At 39.1% G+C, this 18,355-nt stretch overlaps 1 protein-coding gene across 3 annotated transcripts in view; it reads left to right on the top strand.

Moving 5' to 3' along the window:
- The window catches only part of RYR2 (ryanodine receptor 2), a 721,805-nt gene that overhangs the window by 411,981 nt on the left and 291,469 nt on the right, over positions 1 to 18,355 (top strand). For all 3 annotated transcript variants that reach the window (XM_072755910.1, XM_072755909.1, XM_072755907.1), the window contains 5 exons: positions 325 to 517; positions 2,631 to 2,847; positions 4,598 to 4,702; positions 6,177 to 6,280; positions 16,980 to 17,063. In XM_072755910.1, the coding sequence (XP_072612011.1) occupies positions 325 to 517; positions 2,631 to 2,847; positions 4,598 to 4,702; positions 6,177 to 6,280; positions 16,980 to 17,063 (703 nt within the window). The remainder of the gene's footprint in view (positions 1 to 324; positions 518 to 2,630; positions 2,848 to 4,597; positions 4,703 to 6,176; positions 6,281 to 16,979; positions 17,064 to 18,355) is intronic.

Raw genomic sequence — 18,355 nt, 5'->3', positions numbered from 1 at the left:
AGTCGAAGCAGATCAGTGCATCTGATGCCATCCTTGGCCAAGCAGAAGTTGCTCTGCATATCATAAGGTCCATTTTACAGTGAAGAGAGCAGCATGCCTCCTGGGGGAAAAAAGGGCAACCGTTTTTGTATATGTGCTGCCGAAGCGAGCCCTGGGCAACCGTTTTTGGACAAATAATTTAACATATGACATTAATATGCATTCAAGATTTATTCTCTTCCAGTATTATGCATTGATTTGTCACTACCTACTCAAATCTTTGCCTCTGAAGATGACTCTATGACAGGAAAAAAAATCACTTTCCATGCTGTTTTTCCTCCATAGGTTGCATTGCTCGTACTGTAAGCTCACCAAACCAGCACTTGCTGAAAACTGATGACGTCATCAGTTGCTGTTTAGATCTGAGTGCCCCAAGCATCTCATTCCGAATTAACGGACAACCTGTTCAAGGAATGTTTGAGAATTTCAACATTGATGGCCTCTTCTTTCCAGTTGTTAGTTTCTCTGCAGGAATAAAGTTAGTATTTCTATGTGTTTTGGTCTGTGTCCCTTCTGACTTCTCATACTTTCACAGAAGATTCTGCACTGTCATCACCCATGCTTTGCTAACCTTCTGCCTCACTCCTGAGCATCTGTATCCAGAGCATTTTTCTTGATCCTTGGAGAAAAAGGTAAGATTCACCCAAGGGGGCATCTTGGGAGGCCAAAAACTTTGTCCACCTGTTCTACCATTTAGACGAGGCAGTCTGGTAACTCTACCCCAAATCAGTGTCCTGAAATATTTCAAACCCACGTAAGTTTACTTATTTATTTAATAAGGGAAAATGAATAATATTACATAAGACAATACCACTTATTTCTTTATATTTCATTAATTTCCCTTTTCTTGTCATCATATTTCCCCATCCCACTCCAAGCCCCCTTATTCTACAGAAACTAAATGGGTTTTTTTGTTTGTTTATCAGGTCAAATTATCTCTTCTCTGTGTTACCTTCTATCTATTACCCTTGTAAATTATCTGCCTGTGATCAGTTGGGTCATGATGGTTTACTCTAACCTTTTGCTTTCTTGCTGTTAACAGATGGGAAGAGATAAATAACAATTCTTTGCAGATCTACAAAGAGAACTTTAACAAGTAGTGGTCTGTCGTGATAAGGGGCTATGCTGTCACCTATTAATATGTGTATGTAGCTACTTGACGAGAGTGGCTTCCTTATTATAATGGACCATTAAGTTATTCTGATTGTTCTTCCCATTATAACTCTCTTCATTTGAATAATTCATGGTTATAGAAACATCATATTGAAGAAAGGACAGAAAGCATGAAATATTAGGTATCCACACAGCAATGACCTTTTCTGGCGTGTTTATACAAATTATATTTATTTATTTATTTTTCTATTTTTAAATTTAAATTCAATTTGCCAACATATAGTATAACACCCAGTGCTCATCCCAAGGGCCCTCCTCAGTGTCTGTCACCCAGTTACCCCAATGCCCGCCCACCTCCCCTTCGGCAACCCTTTGTTCGTTTCCCAGAGTTAGGATTCTCACATGGTTTGTCTCCCTCTCTAATTTTTCCCACTCAGTTCCCCTTCTTTTCCTTATAATCCCTTTCATTATTTCTTATATTCCACTTATGAGTGAAATCATATGATGATTGTCCTTCTCAATTGACTTACTTCACTCAGCATAATACCCTCCAGTTCCACCCATGTTGAAGCAAATGGCGGGTATTTGTCCTTTCTGGTGGCTAAGGAATATTCCATTGTATATATAGTCCACATCGTCTTTGTCCAATTATATTTCTTTCTATAAGCTCTGAATGTTTTAAAATTTTTGTTCACATTTTTTGCTCTTTTTATTTTATTGGCTTATTTACTATTACTATTTTTTTGGCCTGGAAATGAAATACAAATTAGAAAAAGAATTGCAAGGAAAATGAAAATTTGATTTCACTTTTGTAAGCTGAGAGCCCATGAAATCAGTATGATTTAGCTATGTTTCATAAAACATGGTTCAATGGAACTTGGGTTAAATTATTTTTAATTAAAGGAGTTTGGTATATAAAAGATTTTAGTAAGTCTCTTATTGAATAAGAAATAAGGTGTCCTTCTTTCTTCTACAAATGAAGTATCATTTGAGTTCCCTTTAAGGAATTTTACTGGGAAGTTGGACACTGGAAAGTGACTAATTTTTCTTTTTATCAGACCTCATACAGTTCTGTAATTTTAAGTAAAGGTAGATAGATAGATAGATAGATAGATAGATAGATAGATAATGTTTGCTCTTTCTCTGTTGACTCTTTGGGCCCCTTGAGACATTAAGTGATCAGTTACCATTCATAGGTATTTCTCCTACAGTAGTATGATGCATATGGTTTTGCTATTTCTCCAGTGAGTGATTAGTTGTCTGATCCGTTGGTGTAATGCAATCAGCTTTTCCCATGATCATGTTTTATCTTTTTGTGCTTCAAGGCTCTTAGACTCTAAGATGCCCTCATTATGAGGGTAAAGTCTGGCTCCAGATAAAGTTAATTTTGGGCTAATGATTTATTCCATGCATTTTGTTGATTAGGGAACTTTCTGTATACCAGAGCTATGACTGACCCTGACATGCATCCTTTTCAGGGTACGCTTTCTGCTTGGGGGGAGACATGGAGAATTTAAATTCCTCCCTCCACCTGGGTACGCTCCTTGTTATGAAGCCGTTCTGCCGAAAGAAAAGTTGAAAGTGGAGCACAGCCGAGAGTACAAGCAGGAAAGGACCTACACACGGGACCTGCTGGGCCCCACGGTTTCCCTGACTCAGGCTGCCTTCACACCAATTCCTGTGGATACCAGCCAGGTACCCAGAGCATCTGTGATGGTGGCCATTTGTACTGTCATATTGTCATACAGTCCTGAGGTACTGTGGCTTTTGGACTCTTTTAACTGCAACCCACAGGGATGCACCTGACAGTCATACAATTTATATGCATAACTGAAGAAAGTTTTGTAAAATAATGCCTACCTTCATCAGGTCCACTCATCTATTTTGTATTCAATTCTCTTCTATTGTTTTAAGACTGACCTCAAGGCACTGCATTGATTTCATGAAGTACTAATGTGGATCACTGAAGGTAATGCATGCTAATTTTAGGGTGCACTTTTTATATAGGGTGGACATAGGCCTTTTTATTTCTTCAGGCACCTAGATACACTATTATTTTGAAACAATTTTATGGACCTTTATCTTAAGTAGAGATTGAGATCCTGGTCTCCAGAGTCAAAGTGCCTCAGGTCATTTGTCAGCACTGGGACATGAGGAAGTAACCCTTCTTTGTCAATTGGGATGCTAAGAGTTTATTTGACATAGTTAATAAATAACACATTCACATGATACTTTGCAAACAGGCACCTGAGAAATATGAGTCCTTATTCTTGCTTTTCTGTTGCATAGATGTGAGCATATCTTGACATTGACAATGAATTAAATAATTCTTGCTTTATCTTGATGTTAAGTAACTTCAATAAGGTCGGTTATTCAAAGTTTGTTTGTGAATATCTTTCTGAAGATCCAAGAGACTGCCTCTGAGGTCTAAAGTAGAATTAATACCAGGCCTCAGAAAGTTCAGTTGTTGAGCAAATACTTGTTTAGCTCCTCAAATCCTATTTTTTGTCTCATCATGCTGGCCTTATATATATATTTGAGTGCTAGAACCAAGCTTTGTTCATGGCTAAAATTCAGTGTGTGTTGTTGTTTGCTGCAAGATGGCAGGTAATGTGTGTTGCTACCAAAGTTCAGTTGTAGACATGGACTGGAATGGATGGTTGGATTATGTAGTGGGAGTACATTGAGGATTTCCTGAGACCTGGATTATCTCCACCTTTGTGGGGAAAGGAGCATTGATAGTCTGCTCCCTGAACAAACAAAAGGTGGTAGGCAGTCACCTGCTTTATATGTGGAGACTGGATGGGGGGTGACATACTGCCAAATACCAGCAACCAACCTCTCATCTTGAAAACCATTCATATTCTTTATGAAGAGGTCATTGAGCTCCTCTTGTGAATGAGAACATGTAAAGATTGTTTTAGAAGCTTATACTTGGGAACCACTAGAAGTAACACAGCAGAGTTAAGGAAAAACATAAATCAGTGCAAATATTTATAGGTTTGAAGAGCCAGTGGATTATCCTTTAGTCATTGAATTGCTTTCATTCTAGCCTATGTGCAATGGCCAGGTTAGTTTAAGAACTTTGGAGTGACTTTTTTTTTTAAGTGATATATACTCTGGTGGTTACATCGCACATCCATGAAGGCATTGTTCTTAATGGTGACTGTCCCCACCAATGCTCTTGTTTTCCTTCTCCCCAACTTTTGTTCATAAACTCACCTGGAAATCTAAGCTGTCCCACCAGAAAGTCCCCAAATTACCTAAAAAATTTTTGGATATATCTAGTTATATTTTTACAGCTACATTAGAAGGGTTAGACTCTAGTTGTATTATTAACATCTTAATAGTTTACAATGGTTTTATTTGGTTCAGTTCACAGTGAGGACAATGAGTATGGTTTTATTGCATTTGTTTCTGATGTGTGATTTCTTTCTCATTTTAGATTGTGTTGCCTCCTCATCTAGAGAGAATAAGAGAAAAACTGGCAGAGAATATCCATGAACTTTGGGTTATGAATAAAATAGAGCTTGGCTGGCAGTATGGTCCGGTACGTAATTTTGAAATTTATTTTCAGATTTGCTAATACATCTTTCTAAAAACATAACTTTTTTCTCACTCATCCTGCTATGTGAGGACATGAAGCGGTTAGATTGGTTTTTTCCCCCCTATACATTAGTTTTTGTTCGATTTTTCTTTACAAGAGGGAATGACATTATTAACATGTTCATTGAAGGATGGCTTGGTTGCCTAGACAATTGAAAAGCCATCATTCTTTAGGCTGAAAATTATAGTTTTTAAATCAAGGTTAACATATACAGACACTAGGCATTTTTAAGCCACTTAGAAAAAAAATCTCATTGAAATGCAAAGTAAAAGCTGAAAATGGAAAGAAATTAGTCATTTTAGGGGCACCTGGATGGCTCAGTCAGTTAAGCATCTGCCTTAGGCTCAGGTCATGATCCTGGGGTCCTGGGATCAAGTCCCATGTTGGGCTCCCTGCTCAGTGAGGAATCTGCTTCTCCCTCTCCTTCCTGCTAATGCTCTCTGTCACTATCTCTGTTTCTCTTTCAAATAAATAAATAAAATCTCAAAAAAAATAAATTAGTCACTTTACTTTTCCTTTACCTGGTGCTTTACTTCCTTTAGTCTTAACTATGTGTATCAATCAGTATAGAGCCAGTGGGCAGAGGCGGTGGGTTTCATAGGTGGAGGACAGGCTGAGATATAATGCCTGAATAGATTTCCAAATTATTATTTAAAGATCTCAAGGGACACCTGGGTGGCTCAGTTGGTTAAGCATCCGAATCGTGATTTTGATCAGGTCATTATCTCAGGGTCATGGGATCGAACCCTGCATTGGGCTCTACACTTAGCAGGGAGTCTTCTGGAGATCCTCTCCCTCTGTCCCACAAACCCATGCTTCTCCCTTCTCTCTCTTTCAAATAAATGAATAAGTAAAATCTTTTTTTAAAAAAGTCTTAGTTTACAGTTTGTCAATAAAGTTTAGATTAAAAAAACCCTTCCTATATAATCCGTTGTATCATATACCAATTTCTTTGGTCTTACATTCTAATGCTGGGAAATAGACCATAAACCAGCAAGTGAGTATCTGGTTCTGCTTGCAGGTGGAATTTGTTAGGAAAGAAAAAATAAGAGTGTAGGGTGAGTGAGCAGATGGCCATATTGGGAAGGTGGGCAGTATAAACCTGGTGGAGAAGGTAAGATTTCAGCAAATGCTGGAGGAGGCTGAGCGGGTGACTTTGTGAGTGTTAGGGTAGAGCAGGCATGGGACCTGGCACCAGGAACTGTGCTGAACAGAACAGGTGGCCCAAAAATAATGCCAGGTGGTACCACTGACCTCAAACATTAACATGCCTGAGGGCTTACAGGGCAGCTTTGCTCGGACAATGAGCTGACCCTTCCTTTTGCTTCCCCCCTTCACTTTCTGCCATGCTATTGGATTGCCATTGCTGGTGTCTAAAACAGGAGACTATTATGAGGATGTTTCTGTTCTGTTTCAGGTTAGAGATGACAATAAGAGACAACACCCCTGTCTGGTTGAGTTCTCCAAGCTGCCTGAACAAGAGCGCAATTACAACTTGCAGATGTCTCTGGAGACCCTGAAGTGAGTTTTTTAACTTGTCCTATTTTCTGATCTTTCTTACCTGAAACAAACAAGGTATCAATATAGCTTACTTCAGTGAGAATTATATGAATTCAGTTAGAATGTTTCATAATGCACAGGTGGATTGGATCAATATTTGTTGGGAATTATACTTTGACCTTTCTATTTTATGTCTTTGCACTCTATAAAGTATTTATTGAAGAGCATTCTACGGATATTTTGGGTATTCCAGAATACAAGGGTTCTGTGATCAGATATGGTGCTCCTCCCAGTGTGGGCCAAGAACCAGGTCTGTCACAAATTGTTATTGATTTGTGACAAGATAAGTAAAAACACTAACAAGAAGTCTTGAGAAACTTTTATACCAATTTAAGGGAGCAATTTTCTATTTTAGTGAATCTAATCTAATAATTTATAAAGTGCAGGCTTATATTTTTCATGTCTTCATTTAAAATTTTTAATTTTCTCTAACAAGTTTTATTGTATTTTATCAGAGCAACAGACCACAACAGGCTGGAAATTGAAAGAAAATTGGCTCTTCATCACAGACAGTTTGAGAAATACTGCTCTAATATATTTTAAAGATGCTGAGTTAAAATAATTGTTTATTTTGCTTATGAGTTTTTCAGTCCTGAGAGTTTCTAAAATAGAACGGAATCCATTTGTAATATTTCCCTAGCCTATTTAGCCATACTATCTTGTTTGTTTGTTTGTTTGTTTGTTTCTCGGAGAGTACCTCAGGACCATTTGCCTGAGGAACACACTTTGAGAAAAGCTACCATAGACATTTGCATGTCATCTTTAAAGGCAGATTCACTTTTCAGTGGCTCTGACAATTGTTTTCATGAAATTTGCCACTTACCATTGCAAATGAAAAAATGGGGTGGTGAAAAATAAAGAAAGGAAAAGGATTTTAAATTTTAATATAAAAAATTTCAGAAAAGGGACGCCGGGTTGGCTCAGTCCGTTAAGCATCCAATTCTTGATTTTGGCTCAGGTCATGATTTCACAGTCATAAGACTGAGCCCTCTGTCAGGCTCTGTGCTGGGCATGGAGCCTACATAAGATTCTTTCCCTCTCCCGCTGTCCCTCCTCTTTCTCAAAAGGAAAGAAAAGAAAAGTTAAGAAAATATTTTTGAAAAGACTATAACATTTCTTTAATTCCTTTTATATCCTTGGTGGCCTCTAAAACTAGATTTGTTCAAACAACTCACTTTAGTGCATGCTTATCTTTGGCTTATATACTTATGTCCATTTTTGTTTCAGTTTTGTTAAGAGTAAGGAGTTACTTCCCTTGAAGCAATTTTACCAAGAACTCAAAACATAAAATGTAACCACTGTGTCAGACTCTAGGTTTTGGGTTCAGGTGTATTTCTTCAAAGATGTGAGCATAATAATCATTACAGAAATTAACATATTGGGCATAGAAGTTTAGGTTCCGCTAGTAATTTATTTATTTATTTATTTATTTATTTATTTATTTATTTATTTATTTTTTAATTGGAGTTCAATTTGCCAACATGTAGCATATCACCCAGTGCTCATCCAGTCAAGTACCTCCCTCAGTGCCCGTCACCCAGTCACCCCAACCCCCCACCCACCTCCCCTTCCACTACCCCTTGTTTGTTTCCCAGACTTAGGTGTCTTTCATGTTCTGTCACCCTCACTAATATTTCCCACTCATTTTCTCTCCTTTCCCCTTTATTCTCTTTCACTAATTTTTATATTCCCCAAATGAATGAGACCATATGATGTTTGTCCATCTCCAAATGACTTACTTCACTCAGCATAATACCCTTCAGTTCCATCCACGTCAAAGCAAATGGCGGGTATTCGTCGTTTCTAATGGCTGAGTAATATTCCATTGTATACATAGACCACATCTTCTTTATCCATTCATCATTCGATGGACACCGAGGCTCCTTCCACAGTTTGGCTATTGTGGATATTGCGGCTAGAAACATCGGGGTGCAGGTGTCCTGCTGTTTCACTGCTTCTGTATCTTTGGGGTAAATCTCCAGCAGTGCAATTGCTGGGTCGTAGGACAGTTCTATTTCTAACTCTTTGAGAAACCTCCACATGGTATTCCGGAGTGGCTGCACCAGTTCACATTCCCACCAACCAGTGCAAGAGGGTGTTCCCCTTTCTCCACATCCTCTCCAACATTTGTTGTTTCCTACCTTTTTAATTTTCACCATTCTCACTGGTATGAGGTGGTATCTCATTGTGGTTTTGATTTGTATTTCCCTGATGGCAAGAGATGTGGAACATTTTCTCATGTGGTTGTTGGCCATGTCTATGTCTTCCTCTGTGAGATTTCTCTTCATGTCTTTTGCCCATTTCATGATTGGGTTGTTTCTTTGGTGTTGAGTTTAATAAGTTCTTTATAGATCTTGGATACTAGCCCTTTATCTGATATGTCATTTGCAAATATCTTCTCCCATTTTGGATTGCATCTCATTTAATTGATTTTTAATTTTGGCCTGATTAGATCTAAATTCTGCAGTCATGAAGTCTCTTGAATCCTTTATGCTTTTTTCCAGAGCCACCAGTAGCTTTATAATTGTGCTTCTGAATTGGCTTTCTGACATCGAATTGTAATCCAAATTCTGTAACTCTGTGGGAGAGCGTACTATTTCTGATTCTTTCTTTTGTGGTGAGTTCTTCTTTCTAATCATTTTGCTCAATGTAGAGTGGCTAAAAACAATTTGTACTGGAAAAGGAAGGAAAGAAAAGAGAAAAAATAAGGGAAAAAACAGAAACAAACCAACCAACAAACAAAGAACAAAAAGCCAAAAAGAAAACAAGGAGGGGTGCCCTCTGGTTCTATATAATATAAATCCCTCTACTTTCCCTGGAGCTTCCCAGCACTGCTGGGTCAAGAACTTGCTCTTCCCCTGTCCTTCCAGCTGGTCTTCTGGGGGTGCGGCCTGCTGTGCTGATTCTCAGTTGTGTGTACCTGAGGAGATGCCCTGCCCCCTGTCAGGTGCACGGCTCAGTGGGAGCTCTTTATCCTGTGAAGCCCCTGTTCCCTGTTGGCCCATACCCTCCCAGGCACAGAGTGACACAAGGAGGAATAACCACACTGGTGGCGGCCAGCCTTCCAGCCCTGGAGTCAGCTCCCAAAATAACTACCGCAGCTCCCAGTACACACTGGCCTGGATGCTCCCGAGGGCAGCGGCGTTGATCTGCACAGCTCTGGGGCGTCTGGCAGCAGGAGCATCCTCACTGTCCTGGGCCATCCCCGCCTCCGTCTGTCCTGGAGGGAATGCAGGATCCTGGGCTGTGTCCCTCAGCTCCCTGGGATCTGGGGCCTGAGCCACTGGAATCATGCTCCTGGGGCCACGCAGCCCCCCTCCGCCATCTGAGCTGCTCCCTAGGCCTCTACTAGTAATTTAAAAGGAAATGGAAATATATACAAATCAAGTAAATTAAGAACCTCACAGAGATAAAAATTGACAGAGCTTGCCTGTGATGAAGGATGTATAACACATGACTGTGACCTGTGTACCTTGTATTTGGGATCCTGTCCTCCTTTGTATTCTTGATGAAAGGCTTGTACATTTCAATAAGTAATTCATAGCAGTTCACCATTTGCCTCACCTTTTACCACAAAATGTTTTATTGAAAGGTCGTGGTCTAAGATAATTTAGTAAATTTTCAGTACATTCCCTATAATTTGAGTAATTGACAACTAAGCCAGCTATTGCAAAGGACAAATCCTAAGAAGCAGTGAAGTGGAGAAATCTCTGTATTTGCATTTAGTGTGCTGAGCCTGATTTCATGTAATCTGATCTCATTCCTAAGAGGGCTTGTGGCTGGTTTGATTAATCATCACATTGCATGGACCTTGGTGCTGTTGTCCACAGTAAATGCTAATGACCTTTCTCATGAGCCAATCTTCAATATTTTATGGTTTTACAATTAGCTGATTTAACCTATTTCTTTAAAATTTAACATAGAGCAGGGAGAGCGCCTACATCTCCAAAATTCACTCTTAGCCCAGTCTCGGTAATTGAGAGTAAGTGCGATAGTTTCTTTCTGTATTTCCTTTAGGCCTTTGTTCAGGTGGTAGCCCCCAGAGCAGAGTAGGTAAGAACACAGGGTCCATTGTTGGATACTGTGGGTTCAAGGATTTGCTGCTCCATAGGGAATCTTAGATTTTTTAGACCTTAGATTTTCTTCCATTGGTAAGACGGGGGTCATACTGCATCTCCTTCGTGGATTTGTTGTGGGGACTAAATCATATGACACTGATCAAGCTTTGGGCACCATATGTCTGACACACTCCATAAAAATATCAGGGGAAGGATTAACAACTTCCTTCATTTGGATTCTGAAGAGTGCCGAGTAACAATCAAAAGTTTACTCCAGAATATCCCTTGTTTTGAAGGATGATTTCATGTGGATGTGAATTTAAGGTGCTCTTTTAGTGATTTTTCTTTTTTTTGTCGTGTAAATTGTTGACAGATAGCTTCAGATTTTCTGGTCACCTATGTGTTAGAGTCCTGCAAATTTCTGGCACCCTCTCTCAGGACAACAGAGTGTCTATAAGCATGCCTGTCAGCCCTGTCCCCAACTTTGGTGACCAGTGTCACTAAAAGTTTAATTTCTGCTTTACTTACAGTATTTTCTGAATTCAAGAACTTAATTTTTTCATAAATGACCTATGTTTAGGAAATGAATGTTAGAATGGTTTTTAGGGATCCCTGGGTGGCGCAGCGGTTTAGCGCCTGCCTTTGGCCCAGGGCACGATCCTGGAGACCCGAGATCGAATCCCACGTCGGGCTCCCAGTGCATGGAGCCTGCTTCTCCCTCTGCCTGTGTCTCTGCCTCTCTCTCTCTCTCTCTCTCTCTGTGACTATCATAAATAAATAAAAATTAAAAAAAAATAGAATGGTTTTTAATCAATATCTTGTATACTTTCATAGAGTCTTTCTTTCTTTGGAAGTTAACAAAAATGCAGCAAAACTAGAACAATACTGTTCTTCTGGTCAAGTAGGTTTTTTTTTTCCTTAAAATTGTTTTTGGGAGTTACAATGTATTTGTGTACATATGTAGGGGAAGGGATAGGAGGATTAAGGACACGAGGACACCAAGGATAGCAGTAGTGAAGGGAGAAACATAGGAGAAGAGGCATGATTTTTGTCTAAAAGAGCAGGTTTTCCTCCTACCTTTGTACCTATTTTTTTTTTCCAGTCTCTTGATGGCAACAGTTTACCCAGTCTCTGTTATGATTCATGATTTTCAGTCCTGGGTTCACTCTTTCTGTTGCAAAGTCACTAGGTATTCTTATCACACCCATAACTTAAGTTCCACACACTGCTGACAACTCCCTGAAGGTACATCTTTACTGCAGACACCTGCTCTGTGTGTATCTCGTTTCTCAGCTGGCATTCTCTCTGGATGTGTCCAAGGTACCTTGACATTAGCTTTCCATTCATCTCCTGTGAATGGCGTCTCCATTCATCCTGCTACACGGGCCAGACACCTGGGAGTTATCCTGGACTCTTTCTTTTGTTTGATCCCTGCTTCCACCCCATCACCAGGTCTAGCCCATCACTGGGTCCTCCTCCTTGTATCTTCAGTCTCTCCCCTTCCCCCACTTCCATAGCACTCCTCTTGGTCTGAGCCACCATCATGTGTCACCTAGATTTCACGAGAATCTTCTCACTGGTCCCCCCGCACACTTGCATTCTTCTGGTTCTTTCTGTGCACAGCCAGAGCTTATGCACCTGCACGTGAGCATTCATACGCATGATGCTTGGAACTCTTCAGTGGCTTCAGTGGCACTCACTGCATGAACCCTTTGCAACTCCTGCCATTGTTCACTGTGTTCCAGCCCCCATGGTCTCTTCTTCTAATGACTCAGAATTTTTATTGCCTCATATATACTATTTTAGCATGAAAAGTTCTTTGCCTTATTTTTAGATGGGCGCTTTCTTACTCTTAACTCATGTTTCTGCTTAAATGTACTTCTTCGATGAGACCCTCTTCTACCCCCTACTCCCTTTCTCTTATAACACCGTGATATTTTTTATAGCTCTCACCACAATTTTTAATATTACTCTCTGGGGTCATTTAATATTTGCTTTTCTTATTACACTGTAAGCTACATGAAGATGAGGGCCATGGTTTTATTTTTTTTTTAACCCCTTATCCTATACCTACTTTTAGCAGAGTATCTAGCACATAACATTGACTCTGTTGCCAATTTCCTTGGCAAGTGTACCTCAAACATTGTGATTTTTTTTTTGATCTCCTCCAATTTTTGCCCCTAAGGCATTTAAAAAGTATTCTTCTTCTTAAGTTGAAGATGCCCCTTATAATACCCCAGATATCTCAGAGTCATCCTTAATACTTCCCCATCCCCCCACGACCCCCATCCCTTGCCGAGGGCTTTCTAATCATCTTTTAATCCATCCACTTCTTTTCTTCCATCTCTAATGGTGCTGTGACCACCCCAGTACCTCCAACACCACTGGGTTGGTACTCTACCACTTGAACCTAAACTGCCATTATTCCTCACCTGAAACTAGAGTACCATCCCCACAGATCCAAGTGAAATCTATCCTTTCTCCTTTCTTATCCATTCTGACTTTGTCACCAGCTGATCTTTTCCAAACTCTTAGGTTTCCATGTCTTCTCTCAATTTAAATTCTTTTAGCAGCTTTCCACCAATCTTAAGATAAAGTAAGTTTCTGAATTTTCCTGAAGGTCCTGCAAAATCTGGCTTCCCCTCTCACCAGTTTCATCACATGGGAGGGCCACTCTCTTTTTCTTGCTTTTAATAACACTAGTCTTTTTGAACTCACCTGTTCACATGTTTCTTTGTACCACAGGGCCTTCTCTATGTCCATTCCTGGGATGACCCCCCTGCCCCACCCATGCCCTGTTCTCATCCTGTACATCCCAGACCACTCCCTCGGGAAACATTTGCTGAGCTCCTTGACTCAGTAAGACACTCACCCCTTCTGTATCTCTTAGCATAAGAACTTCCTTTCCTGATTTGTGGAATTCCAGCATGACCTCTCTACTCCACCAGACCCCTACGTTTCCTGTGGGCATCTCATTTGTCTACCGTTTTTCAAACTTTACTCAGAGCTTGGTAAATGTTCATTGAATGAATGAAGTGATGAATAAGCAATAAAGCTCAGTCTCTTACATACCAGATACTTATCATCTGCTGGGTGCCTCATGTTCTCTCTGTGGCTTTACACCAGTCTTTTCACTCTATTTTCTGTGGCTGTATACTTTAAAGTATTATAGTGCCACATGAACCAATTTTGCTGCTTAATTTAGTAGTATTTGCCAGAATCAAGACAGAAAATCTACCTTCAGCCATTCCTTTTTTTGATTCTTTATTCTGTTCTTCTCTGCCATGGACCAGAGCAGCTAGCCTCTGCCTGGGCTTCATAGCAAACCCTTTGTAGTGTGTTCCTCTCTTCCCAGTCTTCAGCTTTGTAAAAATTTTTAAACATGTGAGTTAAACAACATTAAATCAAGTGGTTTTAATACAGATAATAGAATTATGTAGAGAACAAAGAATTTTTGTTCAAAGAACTTGCGGTGGTTAATAATTTAACTAAATCGATTTTTTAAATCATCTATTGCTCTCATTTTAAAACCTCATTGGGCTAAGCATAGAGTTTTTAGATACAAAACCAAAAACATGATCTGTCGAAGAAGATAAAATCAATATATTGGATTTTATCAAAAGCAAAATCTTTTGCATCGCAGAAGAAACTATGAAGGAAATTTCAAAGAAATAAAGCACAGACTGGGAGAAAATATTTATATACCATATAAATCCTATCATATATTATATTTGTAGAATTTGTAGAAAATCATGCAAATCCTGATAAAGAACTTGTATCCAGAATATAGAAAGAACTCTTATGAGGGCAGCCCTGGTGGCACAGCGGTTTAGCGCCGCCTGCAGCCCAGGGCATGATCCTGGAGACCCGGGATCGAGTCCCACGTCAGGCTCTCTGTGTGGTGCCTGCTTCTCCCTCTGCCTGTGTCTCTGCCTCTCTCTCTCTCTCTGTCTCTATGAATAAATAAAATAAAATCTTTAAAATAAATTAATTAATTAATTTAAAAAAAGAACTCTTATGACTCAAAAATAAGAGGACATAGCCCAACTAAAAAATGGGCAAAGCACTTGAGTGTTTATTTTACCATAAAAGATATATGAACTGCTAAGAAGCACATTAAAGGATACTTAACATTGGAGCACCTGGGTGGCTCAGTGGATGAGCATCTGTCTTCAGCTCAGGTCGTGATCCTGGAGTCCTGGGATTGAATTCTGTATCGGGCTCCCTGCATGGAGCCTGCTTCTCCCTTTGCCTGCATCTCTGCCTCTCTCTGTGTCTCTAGTGAATAAATAAATAAAATCTTTTTTTAAAAAAAGTAGAAGGCCTGTAATAAAAAATATGGACATACTAAGTGTCAGTGCAGATTCAGGAAAGCTAAAACATACATGTATTCATGGTGGGAGTGTAAAAAGTGTTCTGCCACTTTAGAAAAAATACAAGTTTCTTAAAATGTTAAACACAAATTTACCGAACAACCTAGCAAGTCTACTGCAAATCCAACCAAGAGAAATGAAAGCATATATCCATGCAAAGACATGTGTATGAAGGTTTATAAAATTATGTTCATAGAAGCATCATATGTAAGAGCCAAAAGCTTGAAACCATGCAGTTGTGCATAAATTGATGAATGGATAGCAGAATGTGACATGGCCATCCAATAGGATACTTTTCAATAATAAAAGGAAATAAATTACTGATATGCATATACTGATACAAGATTCATAAACCTGAGACATGCTAAGTTGAAAAAGTGTGGCACAAAAGATCCTGTATTGTATGATTATTTTTATATAAAATGTTCAGAAAAAGCAAATCTGTAGAGACAAAACATAGATTTGTGGTGGCTTGGGGGGAGTGTAGAGTTGGAATGAGGAATGACTACAAATAGACATGAGGAACGTGATGGGGTGAAATATTCTAAGAATGGATTGCAGTGATGATTACAGAACTTGGTAAGCTTATTAAAACAATAATAAATTAACCCTTTATAAGTACACTTCTGACCAGACAGCTTCCAATTATGCCTTTCTGAGCATAACCCTCAATAACTTGTCTGTTGTCCATCCACATAGTGTAATTCCCTCTGTGTGGCATTCCAGACCCTCCCTTAATGTATGGTCAAGGTTCTCTATTCATTATAGTCAGAACATTTCTCGGGCATATGCTTGGGGATTTAGTTGTCTGAATTTAAGATAAATCCTAATATAATTGTCATACTGAGTTCCCTCATGGCTGGGTGTGGTAACCTCCCTGATGATTTTATAGTCCTCTACTAAGTATCTCTTTGCCCCAAAGGCCCTGAATTATAATTAACTGCCGTATTCCCCACCAGGTAAGCTTATCCCCCAAATTTAGCACAGAGCCTGGTGCTAGTGGTATGCAACAGATATTTATTGAATAGATGAATGAATGAAAGCAAAAAAAACTTCCTGTTCCCTGGACAGTGTTTGAAAAAGTATAACTTCTGTTTGTTCTATGAATCTGGTTTCTACTCTTCTGTTTCTGATTGTCTCATTTTAATTGGCACATTCTTTAGGTAATTTTATACCTTCAGTCAATTCTTGATCTATTCATAGTTACGCAGTTAAACGCCTGAAGGATAATTTCACAGGGTCATCTTAATTTTGCCATGTATAACCTAAAATTTAACTTGATTACAGTGTATGTGTGCATGTGCACAGTTCTATCCACCTATACCACCCATCTGTCTGTCTCCAGATTTTCATTTTTAAGATGTTGCGAAGGGTAAGTGAATTGTAGATACTTGCCACATCCATACTAGAACTGACTCGACCCTAGAAATTCTGTAATCCAAAAAGGATAAGCCACTGTATGTTATCCTGTTGAGATAGGAAAAAACACTCATTGTCTTGGATGCTAAAGTTATGTTGTTCCATGTAAACCTGGAAGACTCTAAAGGTTGAGTTCTGCATGTGGATTATAAGGATCTTTTCTTGGGAAAATCAATAAAAGCTCATTCAGGGGAGGAAAAAAATATAGAGTATCTTAAAAATAATGAATAAATTGTTTCTGGCAAACAGGGACCCTGATATGTTTTTTGAAAATGAGACTTATTTCCAACTAATGGAATACTTCAGAGCTGTTTAAAAATAAACCAGCTTTATATGAAAGAGTTACAGGGTAAAGTCAAGATAGAAAATTGCAGAGCGTGGTCTCTTGAATGTACCCATTGTGTAAAAGGGAATTTGTGTAGTGTTTCTTTTTTTCCCCAAAAGGGAAAACTACACATGCATGTGTGTGCACTCAGACACACACATGTTAGTATTTGTAAAGACTGGGCAGGATATTCAAGAATTGGTAACAATTGATGCCTTTTGGGAAAGAAACAGGACTACAGGGAGGGAATTGGAGAAAGACTTACTATTCAATATATTGCTTTTTGTGATATTTCAGTTTTCAATGACTTGCTCAGTACTCAAAAGTAAATAATCTATAAATAATATTTTCCCTTTGCTCTAAAAATGGTTTCTACTCTGCTTTCTAGGTGGACTGTTCTGCCTAATTCCCATCTGCTATTATATTGGGTTATTTTGGACACAGAGAAGGAGTTCTTGCAATTTATCTCTGGTTTTGTCTTCCAGGACTTTGCTGGCATTAGGATGTCATGTGGGCATTTCAGATGAACATGCTGAAGAAAAGGTGAAAAAAATGAAGCTGCCCAAGAAGTAAGTTGAATGTCTAAGCAACACTAAACAGTCTATGCATTGGTTTAGTGCATCCAAGTAACTCTCAGTGGAAACCTAGATGACTTGCTCGGAGAGGAAACAAAGCTCAGAAAATATTTGGTAGTACGCTATAAAATGTATGTTATTTTCCCTGTGTGCAGGTGTGTCTGAATACCCCTGTGCCCATATCCCTAACTGTTATGTCTGGCTTTCCACTTTGAACCAAGATATTTTATAATGTAATTTGATTTTTTAAAGATGTATTTATTTATCTGAGAGAGAGAAAGTGCAAACACGCATGGAAGTGGGAGGAAGGGGCAACAGAGAGGGAGAGAGAGAATCAAGTAGATTCCATGCTCAGGATGGTGCCTGACACAGAGCTCAGTCTCATGACCCTGAGATCATGACCTGAGCTGAAACCAAGAGTCAGATGCTTAACCAAGTGACCCACTCAGGCACCCGTAATTTAATTTACTTTTTATCAAAAGAAAATATTTTAGGAATAATTACAAAGTTTGGTACTATTACTTCCATTTTAAGATGAGTAAATTGAAGCAATGAATGCCCTGTGGGTGATTTTTGCCTACTGTGGGACAGCCTCTTTCTGTGATCCAATTTAACTTCTCAAAACTTCAGCTTTCTCAGCTGCTAAAAGGTGATGCCTTTTTCATAGGGAAATTTGGAGTATTAAATGAGCAAGTGCTCAACAAATGATTGCTGTTTCATGTTATTTTTGTTTTATTTTAATTTCGAGGCCTCTGCATTGTAGATAGCTGGTCTGGACATGTGTAAAATAATACCATGTGGATAAAGCAAAGCAGCCACCTTATAATCTCCATTAATCACCCTGGCCTCAAGTTATCCCTTATAAAAATAAAATCAAAATAGAAACAGTCAGCTTGCTATGCAGATACCAAATCAGGCAAGTCCTCTAGTTCAACAAATACTCAGGTATTCCATTAAAAAAAAAATGTGTAGGGATCCCTGGGTGGCGCAGCGGTTTGGCACCTGCCTTTGGCCCAGGGCGCGATCCTGGAGACCTGGGATCGAATCCCACATCGGGCTCCCGGTGCATGGAGCCTGCTTCTCCCTCTGCCTGTGTCTCTGCCTCTCTGTCTCTCTCTGTGTGACTATCATGAATAAATAAATAAAATGAAAAAAAAATAAAAAATAAAAAAAAATGTGTAAAAGCTATGTTATTACCTAACACATTTTTAGTTTCTAAAAGTTTTCTTTAAAAATTTGAGCACTTTCATTGGATGCTACTTTATGGCATCTTCACTAATTTACAT

The sequence above is a fragment of the Vulpes vulpes genome, chromosome 4, assembly GCF_048418805.1.
Source record: "Vulpes vulpes isolate BD-2025 chromosome 4, VulVul3, whole genome shotgun sequence".
NCBI lineage: Eukaryota > Metazoa > Chordata > Mammalia > Carnivora > Canidae > Vulpes > Vulpes vulpes.
The sequence above is the reverse complement of the archived record's forward strand: the minus strand, read 5'-3'. Positions and strand labels throughout refer to the sequence as shown.